The sequence below is a fragment of the Protomyctophum bolini genome, assembly GCF_963924005.1.
Source record: "Protomyctophum bolini genome assembly, chromosome: 13".
NCBI classification, from domain to species: domain Eukaryota; kingdom Metazoa; phylum Chordata; class Actinopteri; order Myctophiformes; family Myctophidae; genus Protomyctophum; species Protomyctophum bolini.
In genome coordinates, this window is record NC_137874.1 from 12,774,631 (window position 1) to 12,788,894 (window position 14,264).

A 14,264-nucleotide genomic window follows, 5' to 3' on the forward strand; every position below is an offset into this window, starting at 1 on the left:
CCAGCCTTGCATCATCCTCATCCCCCGCCGGCTGTGGTGGAGCTGCGGGGAGAGCAGACACGGCTTTCCACATGGCTCTCAAACACGATGTGCCTAGATTAATCTAGTTGTGCACTCGTTAGGCATATTGATTTTTAGATGTTTCCTCAATGTGGACGTGGTGCAACTGGTACAAGTTGCAACAACCTTTGCAGTATCTCTTCGACATACTGTCCCGCTCACTCCACGGCGGTGACCAGTGGCTGAATGCACAGAACAGGGCGTATCCTCCCCGAGCCCACTCACTCATGTAGGTGGGGTGACGTCACCCGAGGCTCTGCTTGCCATGCATGCACAGACACAGCGGAGCTAAATGACGACTGATGAGAACCGTTTGGGGAACCGTTAATAAAAAAACTATGGAACCGGCTCCGGATCCGCAATGTGGGAACCAGGTATGAAATGGACCCGGTTCCGAATCCCAACCCTAATTGTGACTGTATGTCGCATTTACTATGAAAACCTGCTTCTCCCGTCTGTCCGTTAGTTAGTCAACCACAACTCCATATATGGTCACGCCTCCACATTATAGTCATGCCTTGTGACATCTCATCTCATCATGGAGACCCTTAGATCACCATCTGCATATATGGAGCCGGCCAGCAACATTTGACCTCAAACCCTTATATCCATATCCATATGGAGCTGACCTGTTCTGACATTCTATATGTTGATCTGACCCCCCCATGCCAAAGCGCCACTGCTCGCATAGCAGGCTGCTGTCTAAAGGGCGAGGTCGCTTCTCGCCCTCGGGGCGTCTTACTGGTATCCATAATATTAAATGTTTCCCTTAAAAGACCTACACTATCCACATGTTTCACACAGATTTAATTTATCTGCTGAATAGTTACTGTATCGATTTTAAATCATTGAATCGTATCGTATTGCCATGAATGGACCAATATCGTATGTATCGTATTGTCAACCTCGTGCATCGTGATATGTATCGCTGTTAAAATGTACTGTATCGTTACACCCTTATTAAGGACCCATGCTTCCCCTCAGTCCTCTCTGTCCATATACTCAAGGACCCCTGGGGGACCTTCAGGACCCAGAAAATAACATAGTAGCCAATATACAAGCTCACAACGCATTGCGTTGGTGGAAACATTGTGAATATTTGTGAATCATTTTAACAACACAAATCTTGAATGGTGGTCCCTCCCTTCCACCCTGACACAACATAATGTTCAGATGAGGGTCCGCAGCCAAACACATGTGGGGAGATCTCTGACACGATAAGGTTTGAGAACCAATGCTGTACAAAGTGTAGACGTGAGCGTATGAAGCATCTTCAGAGATGAACAGGAGTTGTATGAAAAGACACCTCTGAAACATCCCCACTGGCACTGCAGCAGCGTCACCATCACCCACGCCAACAAAAACTCAACACACATACAATCTGGGCTTTTTTGACGTGCAGCACTGCAGCATGCACGCACACACACAGACACACACACACACACACACACACACCCACCCTAAGGTGGGTTGTCCACCTGCCATCATCCGTTGCTATGGTTACAGGGTGTTGAGGACCAGAGACGCGAGAGGGCAACGGAGGACAGGAATGAGCAAAAGAGAGCGGGAGGGGGGAGTGATAAAAAATGAAGAAAGGGAAGTGTAAAGAGGGGGGAAAAGTCTTGCACAAGCCTTCATTACAGGACTATACCCAGTTATATGGAAGCAAATTGTCTGCTGCACATGCCCAGTGGCACACACTGGACAAGAACACAGCACACCATTCACCTTCTCTCCTTACATGCCTAGCCCAGTGGTTCTTAATGTGGGCTGCAGGGACCCCCAGGGGTCCTTGAGGGTCCTCAGTTAAATAATCAATAGTTAATAAGAACCAAATGGACCCTTGGCTTATTTGGTTCTCTTTGTACACTTTCAAGAGTTAATTTATCACTGAGGATTTTCCCAGAGATACAAAATTGGTATCTAATGAGAGCCTGTGATCTTTATCCATGTCAAACTGGGAGTCCTTGAAATGAAAAGACTGAGAATCCCTCTGGCCCCTCCCCCACCCTTTCTCTCTCCATCCTCTCTCTGCTGCAAGAGGGAGGGGCAGAGCAGTGCGGGGGCAGGCGACAGAGGATGATGTCATGGGACTCGGGCTAGCCATGTGCTCACAGCTCACGTGGCTTCTTGTGGAGAGAGATATGCACAGACAGATGGAACGAGAGAGAAGGATGGAGAGAGAACAGAGGAAATGCACTGTGAGCAAGTCAGTAATTCACGAGGAAATAACCTCACTTTGCATTGGGCTCCGTAGCACCCTCCTGTCGTTCCGTTATTGTCTCATAAAGGACATGTTCAAAGTGCATTAGCTATTACTTAACAGTCAGAATCATCAAATTATTAACTAAATAGCTGAGAGTGCAGCTGCAGTCGTTTGATCCAATCTATTTATGCCCTTCTGATCTGTTTGCCGCTTTAATTTAACCCTGAACCCCCATCTATCCCCACAGATCTGCTGTCCATCTTGAAAAACGTAAGACACCAAAGATCAATCTAATGAAACGCTAACGACTCAGTGACAAAAGCTACAAAATGTCACAGCCAACTACTGCCAAGTCACCGTTACACAAGCAACTGAAAAAGGCAGTGTTAAACAGCACAGGGCAGGAATTAGTTTTTTTATTCTATTTCTGTAACAGAGCAAGAATTGTGGAGAGAGAAGGAGAGTGGATATGGTGAAACAAAAAATATGATTGAATGACACTTCACTGCGTCACTGGGGCACTGAAAAAGGTTTACGCCAGCCCCACTTTTTAGCATGTCACACCTGTCACACTGCAATAAGTGTTGCCCATCAGTTTTCAGCTTCATGTCACATGTCACTTCAATTGAAAGTTGCTTTGTTCAACTGTTGCTTTGTTGTGTGAATGCAGCATGAGCATCACAGGTTGAGAAACACTTCTATGAAACTTGTACGGCTGTGCCCAACTCAAACCTTTCTGCCTTTCAATATGATTTGACAACTTGTTTATACGTATGTATATAAAGTTCTACAGTGACTGTACTGTATATACTATGCACCACACACACACACACACACACCACTGACCAACAGTCCCCTCCACTTCACTTAGTTTGCAGGACTTGTCATATTGTTGCTTGAATATGTTAAGAGACTCTGCAACCGGTTTTGATTGAAAAAGAAAGGGGCAGGAGTGTTTGAAGTGACTAGCAAGTCCATATATGGTAGGAACAATGCTTGAGGGCATTGCCAACCAAGGGTAGCAACTAGAGCCCTGCACGGGCCCAAAATATGGGCCCTGGCCCGGTCCGTTATGGTACTGCAGTTTTCCAGTCCGGTCCGAAGCCTGACACCTTTTCTAGTGCATTCACAGTGCGCGCAACAGCTGCTACACTGTCTGTCAATCAGCAGCGCTCTACTCTCACACTGCATGATAGAAAACAAACCCACAATAACAATAAGTCAAGAACACTTGCAGCGGACTGCCACACTGCAGAAGCTAGTCCAGTCTGGGTGAAATTCACACCGGAAAAGCCCGGGTCGCAACGGGCTTGCAGGGCTCTAGCAGCAACACAAAACATTTAGCAAAGCTCCCAATGATAAAGGACAGACATCACACAACAAACTCCATACTAATAGTATGTAAAGACTTTCAAGAGGTTGGTGACCGCTTTCATTTCAACATCACTGCAGCATTAAGAAAGATATCTCAGAAAGCTACTCTGACCCCTCATCCTCCACGATCCTGAGAATAAAACAACAACAACTGAATAGTGTGACTACAGGCCATATAGTCACACTCTGTAGAATTTGATCCAAGTAATTCTGGGTTTGGGGGAAAGAATAACAGTTTTTTGGGTACCTGTATGTAACGCAAGGCGCTGCGGAGAACACTCAAGTTGGACGTCTTCTTCTCATCCACATTTGGAACATTCTTCTTCAGGGTCTCAAAACACTCCTTCAGGTGTGCTCGTCTGGAGAATGGAAAAGACATAGAAATAATTGGATAACTGTAAGTCTGGGTGAGTTTCTGGTTACTGGCTACCAACAGCATGCAGGGAAGTGATGGCAAGATGGCACTACACATCTCTAAGTTTGTTTCATGTGTCATGTTTGTGGTTTTTACTGTGCTTTGGTTTGAAAGAAAACATTTTCAAGCTAAAAACTACTTTGAAATAAACCAAATGTATGGATTTAAACAACAAAACCCAACAGGATCTTGTATTTATCCTGCAACTGTTGACATCCTGCTCCGTGCTTTACTGTTGTACCTGCCGGTTGCCCACCCCCTCCTCCAGTCTGCTGTCCCTGCTGTGCTCCCTGCTTGTTGCTTTACTGTTGTTGCCGACAGGTGCATCTCCTCTCTCCACCTGCTACTATGCTAGCTTTCCCATTGTGTGCCTGCTGTCCTGCTGTTAAGTGTATCTCTGTTCCAGGTGCCTCTCCAATACGTGTGCGTGCACACGCACACGCACACACACACACACACACGCGCACACACACACACACACACACACACACACACACACACACCTGTTGTGATGTGCATTCCGTTTTCATAATGGGACCTCCGGCTGGATGTGCACTTGGGGACACAGATCTCTCTGCCGGTTGTGCCAACGCGATTACCAGCACTCTGCCGCGCTGTGAACTGGCTATGCGGAATATTCTTCTTACGCTGACTTTTTCCAACTATGTGAAATGAACCATATGTCTGTTTTGAAAGGATATTTTAAAGTTTAAGAGAATTCTCTCACTGACCGTGTAAATGATCAATCATGTAATGCTACTAGCTAGTTACTAGCTACCTTAGCTCGGAATTTTACCTAGGGTGCAGGTCTTTTTTCCGACAGCATATTGATCCGAAACCTCAATCCTAACCTAACCCTAACCGCAAGCACGGGAGGAGCGCATGTCGGACCATCGCTTTTTCGCATCGCAGCTACGGAGCGGACCGTTGCCCCGTCGGCTAGAATGCTGTCGGAAAATAGTCCGCCTCCCAAACTATCCAAAGAAGTTCTAGAAAGTATTACAATCATCTTTTGGCTATGTACGCTCTAGTCTAGTGAAACTTCTAACCTACATAAATTGTTAAAGAGTCCTGCACTCTGACTCATAAGTCAGCCATGCTTAACCGTTTCAATGGGCAATTTATTTCTGTTGGTTTTCTTTAGAATCCTTGTGTCCTGAATGCCTAATTATGTGTGCAAGTTGACAATGCATTCCCTGCCAATATCACATGGAGCTACTATTAATTAAATTGACCATTTCAATGTATATCGTTCTCCATTTATGTCAACAACCTTAGAAAATATGTATTTGGCATTTTCTGTACAGGCCTTTTGACATTCCAGTCTGCAGTTCAGTCCTGCCTGCAGCAACTAAACTTGGTATTAAATATCGACAAAAAAGATTTCAGAATCACTGGCCAATCGGAGGGGACGTTATATGCACGTTATATCCAAAGCGCTTTATAATGAGCATTACATTCACTCATTCCATATTAAACACATTCGTTTATTGACAGCAGAGGAAGCAAGGTACCTGCTCATTGGGAGCAGTTAGGGGGCAAGTGTCTTGCCCAAAGACACTTGGGACACTATTCCCAGGGGAAGTCGGGAACCCAAGTGGCCTCCAGGTGAACTTCTACTTGTGAAATAAATCCTGTCTCTCCTTTAGAGCCATGATGATATACCTTGTGTTGACAAGTTGACGACCTTCTTGTCATTGCAATATTATGGCGACTTGTTGTACATGCGTGCCTATGTGGTCGCTGGACACTTTGTCTCATTGTGAATTTGTTGTTCTTCCAATCCACCATATAAAATCCAATTGGCCTTCTCTTTTATGTACCGTACATAGGAATTAAAGGCATCATATTCAAATTAGATCGAACCGAAAGGGAATTAGAATTAGAACTTAGAAGTATTATAAATTGTCTCTATATCAGTAACAGGACTACAACAGTTAATCAAACTAATACATTTAATCAAATCAAAATAAAATAATAGATTTTCAAAAGGCTGTATAAGCTCTTCAACACTGAAGAGCTCAAGAACCTGATGTTGGATAGGAAATTGTGGAGGGCAGCGATCCAGGAATCCAGAGTTGGTGTTGGCTAGACGTCACTCTCGCAGCATAAGCACACAACGTGTCACGATGTGACGTTGTGAGCTTGTAGATTTGTTTTGCCCTTTTCTGCTCATTTTGTGTGTACAAATATCTTTAATTATTATCTTTAAATATCTTTTTCACTTTTTTCGCTTCTCAATTATTTATTTAATAGAAAAGGTAATCAATAAAATAACCACTAAGAAGATAATTGACACCTGTAGCCCTAATATCAAATTTATTTATTATTTATGTGTTTTTTTCTTTTTATGAATCCCAACTGTATCCGTTTTTATGCAGCCCTCTTGGTTAGGTTTCTCTTAAAAAAAAGGTTTCGAATTCTTTGCCAGGTTAAATAAAGGTTTAATAAATAACCTGATAATTTGCTTTAATGTTTGTCCATGAGTCAGCAGAAATACACTGGTGTTACACATTGTGACTCACCTGTTCTTCTCCAGCTTGTTGTGAACCTCTCTGGTACCAGCTCTGTAATCATACACACCCACAGACACGTCAAGATACAATAAGCTAACTTTTTCCTACTAATGCATTTTATTTTTGACATACATTCCTTATCCCCTGTCCAAATGTTATGAAACATTAGTTAAATGTAACTGTGCCCATTTCATCATGCCATGCCTAATCAACTGGTTTTATAGCCAACATTTTGTCAAGAATACAATACACATACACTAACCCTCCAGGTCGCCTCTTCCCGTCTATGGACCGCATGTCGTCCAACATCAACCCGTTGGTTCGTGGCTGAGGGGAACCAGGGGTCGGGGCTTGCTGGGGGAGCAGTGCATGCTGGGAGGCCGGCGTGGTTGCGGCGATTGGCGAGGTGTACGGGATCTGAACCTGAGGCTGCATGGGCATGGTGGGCTTTACATCGACGGCCAGCGGCGGCGAGCTAGGTTCCACCTTCACCTGGGGAGCACACAGGAGGTGTCGGGGAGGGGTCTGCTGGGGAGGGGAGGAGTGGCCGTTTTTGATCGGAGCGGAGCTGTGGACCGCTGTGGCCATGGCTATGGGGCCAGTAAACGGGAGGGGAGGGACCGATGAAGTGGCCGTGACAACGGGCACCATCGGGATGACGGTGATGGGCACATGGGAAGGCGGGAGGGGTGGCGGAAGAGGCGGCGGGACAGGAGGTGCGGGGGAGGGGTGCCGCGGTTGTTGTTGTTGCTGTTGCGGTAGTGGTGGCTGATGCCGGTGATGGCCATCGCCCCAGATTACGTGGTTGGGTCTGATTGGTTGGGCCGTCAGGGTCGCCGCCACCTCCATGCGCCTGGACTCCTCCCGGCCGAGGAGCTCCTTCTCTCTGCGCTGATCCTCCTCTGTGAGAAGACATGGGATGAGGTCAGAGGTCAGAGGGATGTAGAGCAGGGAGCCACAACAATAGAAAGGAAAGATACAGTATAGGCTCTGTTGGGCAGAAACCTTCTATCGCCATATTTCGTAAATAAATGCCCTACTTCGTAGTACAAGCAGATGTAGAAGCTCATAACACGACTCTATTTAAGGTCACATTCACACCAGAGAGCTTTGCTGCGATTAAAACGAATCCTGCTGCGCATTTTCAGAAAGTGCACTTCGTTTGGCAGGTGTGAAGGCTCATTTGAATCCTAATGCGCATCAAAGAACCGCATTCTACTCCGAGCAAAAACGGGCGTTTCGCTTCGCTTCAAATCGCACTTGATTACGATTCGGTGCAGGTGTGAATGCAATCCGCAGTAAATAAAGGAAATGAAGCAAACAATGTGGTGGGTGAGGAGCTGAACACAGTTGGAGACGGAGAAGGCATATTTTACGCAGGCACGGTTACGCAGTTACCGTGGATAGACGTGGTCGAATGAGGAGACTGAAGCCCTGATCGAAATGAGGACGAGTACATTAATCAATTGCTTAAGAAAACACATAAAAACACTGCAGTGTATTATAGCCTACAGAATATTCTGTCTGTCTGTTTGTGCGTGCGTGCCATAAACATGGAGTGCTGTCACTGTGGAGTAGGGACTTTCATCTCGATAAACTTGTACACATTTTGCGCTGCTGTCTGTTATATCAGTGCGCTCAGCGCTGTGCCTCCATGCCCAAAAGAACAGTGCGTGGCTGCATGCGTATAGTGAGAGAGAGAGGGGGGGGGGGGGGTCCAGTCCCAGACGGCACGAAACATGCACGTTATGAGTATAATTTTTATCACCATAGATTTCACTGTGTAGGCTAGTTTATGAATGAAACACATTGATAAAGGTCCCCCCTGCTGCGTTTCCAATTGCTGCGGATGACAGTGTGAAGGCAAACTGCAGCAAATTAAATATGCAAGAATCCCAATATCTCCGCCCATACGCATCGAGTCTACCGAAGTATTAGGTGGGAATGTGACCTAAAACATAATTAAGTGGTTAAGTGTGTCTGTGAGTTTTATAATGATTTAACCTAAAAGTATTAACAAGAGTTTGTGACAAATTGTGAGAAAACCACATTGGATCCACTGGAACACATGTTCTTTTCTCCTTTTCCTGACCGTTTTGGACATACACCACCCGACACCGAAAGCAATGATAAGAAGGTGGATGGGGGTCAGATAATAATCATCATCTAACATGGTCAGATAACAGGTCAATTGTATGTGCTGCATTCTGTCTCAGATTGAATTGTTGGTGTAAGGCAGTGGTTCCCAAAGTGGGGTCCGGGGTCTGTAACCCTGAGAGTGTACAAATGGAACCAAATGGGCCCATGTAAACATGTTCTCTGATATGCCAGGGGGTCCCTGGCATATCTTTTCTAATGGGGGTCTGCAGGCTAATGAGTGTCATTTTGGGGGTCCTTGACATGAAAACGTTTGGGAACCACTGGTGTAAGGAGCCTTACATCCTTGCAGAGCAGAGCCTACTTTAAGTCAGTGTATAAAATGGTTATGCATGCAACCTATCTTAAGACACAACCATTTATAACTACAAATTACTACAAAACTGTTGACCAGCACTTAATATACATACATACATACCTAGTACCTACCTAAAATAACATCCCAATCTGTTTATTGAGCCAATGTGTAAAATGTGCAAAGTATAGCAATCATAATCTAGGCATCTAGCAGCCCATTCAAAACTACTTAAAATATACATGTTTAATGGCCAGTTTCGAGTTTGATGGTTCCGAATGTCATTGTTTAAATTGATGCATATTGGTGTGTGTTACATCTGATAAATGTGTCATGCCAGGCAGACACCCGTGTCTAAAAGACTAGCACTTTATATTTCGGAGTTATTGCAAGCAGCTTTTCATGCTGATTGCCAAATTGATTTGCAAATGCAATATGATATGATATCCGTCTACTCAAAAGACTGCCTCTGTGGCTGCACTTGTATTTGTCCTGCTCAAAGCCAGCATCTTTAAGTTAGTGACAGGATGCAGATTCCAACAGTCATCCATGAGATGGCCATGAGATAAAACCATTTCATCCATTATGGAGGATCCTCAGTCCAGCCACCAATCTTAATTATTATGATTCTAATTCATATTCTACACCTATAGGAACAACTCATGGTAAGAAAATGTACATTTCATACGCACACGCACGCACGCACGCACACACACACACAGGAGGCAGACAGCCGATACAGACAGGAGCGGAGAGAGAGAACATGTCTGCCTGTGCCTCTTTAACCAGAGAAACCCTCCTGCTGCCTGGACCATTCATTCGACGTGCGTGCCTGCAACGAACCCCAGCCTGTGATAGGCTGCTTGGTTGAATGGGCAGGGCCGGTTGTCAGGGAGCCACTCAGCTGCGTCAGCTAGACTTGGCGCCACGGCAACATATACAGCGCGTCACTGTACAGCGTGTGTACAGAGAGACATGCTTACATGCAGTGTAACCAAGTGCATGTATTTCCATTTTTCAATACTTTTACTTCTACTCCACTACATTTCAGAGGCAAATATTATACGTTATACTCAACAAAAATCTTGACTTTCTAGTTACTTTGTAGATTTTGATTATTATAAAACATGTCAGCCCTATATACACTTCGGGCGCGTTGTAAGCTTGTAGATCAGCCATTTTCAAAAGATTTGTATACATTTCGAAAACTTGTTAAATAGGACATTCTGCATATGAGTACTTCCAAGTTCCAAGTATACCTTGATGCCGAATTGGCGATACTTTGATACTTTTACTCAAGTAAGTTTTGTAACAGAGTATTTCCACATTGTGATATTGATACTTAAATACTACTACTACTTAAATAGAAAGTATTCTTTCTATTCCACAGCTTTACTCGCAGCCAGGCGCACACAGAGGGGTGAATGAAATTCTGGGGCCCTCCATGTCAACATATCACACCGTTTCCTCAAGTTAAACACAATATTCCATAAATATATTAATTAGGGCTGGAGCTATCGATTATTTCCTTCACAGCGATTATTATATTAATTACTTTTTCGATTAAGCTAGTAATAACCGATAAATGATCGGGAACGGGATTTTTGTTGTCAACAAATCAATTAACCACTGACGTCCTATTTTAGACTTTGTCACACAACAGTGGTGATGTGGCCTTGTAGATCATCTTATTTCACTATTTGACAACAATTATTTATTAAAATAATTGTTTATTAATTATTAATAAACAATTATTTTAATAAATGATAAATTATTTTTTATAAAATATTAAATCTACTAGTTTGATTAATTATAGCACCCATATGTTCAATTAATGTTATCGAGCAATAATCTATGAACCAGAAAATCTTTGCCAAGGAAATCACACACACACACACACACACACACACACACACACACACACACACACACACACACACACACACTCAAGGGTCCTTAGTTAGTAGTTACTATGACTACAGTTATATTCCCATGGATTCATTCCTGAGACCCACACAGCCCATAGCAGCTACTGCCAGTATAACACACAGCAAAGTACAATCATGTAACACAACTGTCATAAATGTGTGTGGTTGATTAAAATGCTACAGTTATTGACAGAATATCTCCCCCTAACTGACAGCATGTGGGATTATGATCATAATTGCCTAGCCTGAACACAAGTTCACCTAAATATGGCCACCACCCAAAAGACTGGACATGAGTGAAATAACACAAGTGACCCAGCTACCATTATTTGTGCAAGGAGCTAAAAACTATGTTAAGGGGATTACACATCATTTTGTATTACAAATGATGTTAAATATGAAAATTTTGACCTACGATGAAAGCAGGAATAGCTTGTCTTTGATCTACAAGAGCACAGTGCAAGTGTTTGTGAGCTTTCTATTCTTTTTACATTTTATGATATGAATCATGTAATCTGAGCGCACTTCTGTATGTCTAGTCAAATATACAATAATAATCTAGTGCAGCAGACACCCAGAAATAGACATCATTCACATTCATATGGTCTTTCTCTCTTGCTTCACACAGCACAGCAGGCATTTTACTCTAGTTTTAGACATTAACATTCCCATATTATGTCATCCTTTTTTCCTAATGACACATGGATTCACTTTGCATCAAAGCATGCAGACTAGGAAAATACAGTGCATGTTAATGACCTCTTTTGTGTGCATTTCTGTGGATTAGAGTTGGTCTCTCTAGCTCTTCCCAGAGTGTCCTTCCCTTGACTCGCACAAACACACACAATTCAGCCATGCTCTAGTTTGGAAATGCACGCAAACGTAAATTACATAACTCCTGCATTGACGGAGGGAAGGGGGCGGGGGGATAAAGAATTGTGGTGGTGGTGGTGGTGGTAGTGGTGTGTATGTATGAATGTATGTATGTATGTATGTATGTATGTATGTATGTGATAATGTGTGTGTGTGTGTGTGTGTGTGTGTGTGTGTGTGTGTGGGGGGGGGGGGGGGTGTATCATGTGCGTGTGTGTGTGTGTGGGGGGGGGGGGGCTGCCCTACTTCCCCCCTCTCCCCGTGACCCGCCGCTGTCAGCGGTGGGGAGGGGGGGGAGGGGGGTACAATGCACGTGGTTGTCGAGGGCGGGCCCAAGCACGCACAGAGTACTTTGTTGCCTTTAAAAGGTCGGAAGGCAACTTGCATTATGCATATGCATTGCATGATTTGTAACGTAAATGTATAAAACGCTAAATTTTTCAAAATGAAATTTAGCAGTGGCTGTTAAGAATTAAATAAAGAATAATACGTTGATAACTGTGACTATTTAAACTATGCTTACTAGTCTGGATGATGATGAGTCATGACATATGTCATCATGTCAGTCATAACCAATGCTATAACCTACGTATATAAAATAACAGTCCAATATTTCATAGCCTCGGCTGAGTCGGCTCGTGTTGAACGTTGTGCTCAGAGAGTCAAATGGATGGTCACTCACGACCCGAAAGAAGCAAAAGTCTTGTGAAGGCAAAAACACACCCTGTGTGCCAAGCACGCGGTATGTAAGTGGGGGTGTAGATTATCTGACACGTCATCAGAAGGGAGAGACAAAAAGAAGCCCAGTTCCCTTTTCCAGTATCTTGTTGGTACTGTTGATTATTTATAAACTGCCCGAGGGTGAAACCGGGGGGGCTGCAGGTCACATAACGCATTTTACCTTTCACTATCACTTAGTTTAAATCGACATCAAATAGATACACGCGTGCGCGTCAAAGCGAGAGCAGGGGGGGGACCCGCCCCGGTGTGTCATAAGATAGCAGAGCAGAGCCATGTCAGGGCATTACATAAAGAGAGCAGTCTCTCCTGCCACCGCCCTACCACCCCCACGACGGACTGAATGAGAGAGAGTGGGTCAGTAGGACTCCAAAGGGGCCCATTCTTTCTTCATGAAACCCGCCTGGGGGATGTGCGTCAACAAGGACCAAAAAAGTGTGTTTATCATTAACTAATGGCTACTACTGAGGTTTCATTACTGCTAGTACAGGGTAGTTAATGCCAGGGCAGGGAGGCAAGGTGGGGACACTTGTGTAACAAAGTTACCGCGACGGAACGTAACCTAAAACCCCAGCAACAGTGCGCAGGAGCGGGCAACGTGCCGTGGTGTGTGTGTGTCTGTCAGCGGACTGTTCAGTTCACATACACCACACACGCACGCACGCGCGCACAGCCAGTGTGGAAAGAAATAGTTTGAAAAATAATAAACTTTTGGGGCCATTTCCGCATTTGGAATAGGCCAGGTAAACGGACATAATAACTAATGGACAGGTTGAGTATGTTGTTGACGCAGCACCGGAGGCTTCCGCTCTCCTCCACTAGGCGGGTCAGTTGAAATGCATGACCAGTAGCGACTGACTGGGACGGGCTCGTTTCCCCCCAAAACTTTAAGGTTCGGGATTCGACCGCTGCAGCTGATCAACGGTTCTGTCCAGTAGCCTCCGCCCGGGCCAGGGTGGTGCTCCTGCTCCGACTTACCACGTGTTGTCTGTTGTTGCTGGGCTTGCCATTCCAGATATCTGGCCGCCTCCAGCAGAGTATCGATGCTCATCGCGCGTCCCTCACGGTAGGCGACCCGGTTCCCCGGGACGGAAGGAAGCAAGAGAAACGGGCGGGTGTTTTTTTAGTCTCCAGCGAGGCCCGGTGTGCACGATCAACCCGCACGCACGCGTCGATCGTTCCTCCCTCTTTCTCCTCGAAAAGGGACCGAAAAAATCAATTGGAGAAACCGAAGGTAATTCCTCTGCATACGTAAAAGATGATTGCAACAAGATGGCGATGCGACCACGGGAATACACACAAAACAAGGCGAGTCGTATTCTAGGCAAGCCCCGCCCCCCAGGGCTTTAGCCCCGCCCTTCTTACTACGACCTTCGGCAAAACACGGCTGACATTGGCTGCGTGGTGGCACGGATTGTCTTCAGCATCTTGAATCTGAATCAGTGATCATTCATCCCATCCTGATCCCATCACAGTTCAGTTTGATATACATTAGGCCCCAGCCTGGGACCCCCAGACCCGCATTTTGATACGATTGATTTTCATCTAGCCGTGTTGTTAATTTAACTCAAGAGTTACAGAGCTAAGCACTTAAGGGTCAATTTGTTTCAGATGATAAATCATTTAGAAGATGCTAGACCCCTTGAAGGTCCAGCCTAGAACCTCTGGCCTGGACCTATATTTATACTCTAAGGCCAGGACC

The 14,264-nt window shown here is 44.8% G+C and overlaps 1 protein-coding gene across 2 annotated transcripts in view; it reads right to left on the bottom strand.

Moving 5' to 3' along the window:
- Positions 1-13,880, bottom strand: part of mntb (MAX network transcriptional repressor b) — a 29,465-nt gene extending 15,585 nt beyond the window's left edge. Inside the window, exons 1-4 of one of the 2 annotated variants that reach the window (XM_080779790.1) lie at positions 13,541-13,880; positions 6,834-7,473; positions 6,581-6,622; positions 3,888-3,999 (exon numbers count right to left, since the gene is read on the bottom strand). In XM_080779790.1, the coding sequence (XP_080635916.1) occupies positions 3,888-3,999; positions 6,581-6,622; positions 6,834-7,473; positions 13,541-13,613 (867 nt within the window). In that variant the 5' untranslated portion in view covers positions 13,614-13,880. Of the gene's footprint in view, positions 1-3,887; positions 4,000-6,580; positions 6,623-6,827; positions 7,474-13,540 lie in introns of both variants that reach the window. The other variant, XM_080779789.1, reaches the window with a different exon arrangement.
- Positions 13,881-14,264: the final 384 nt, after the last annotated feature.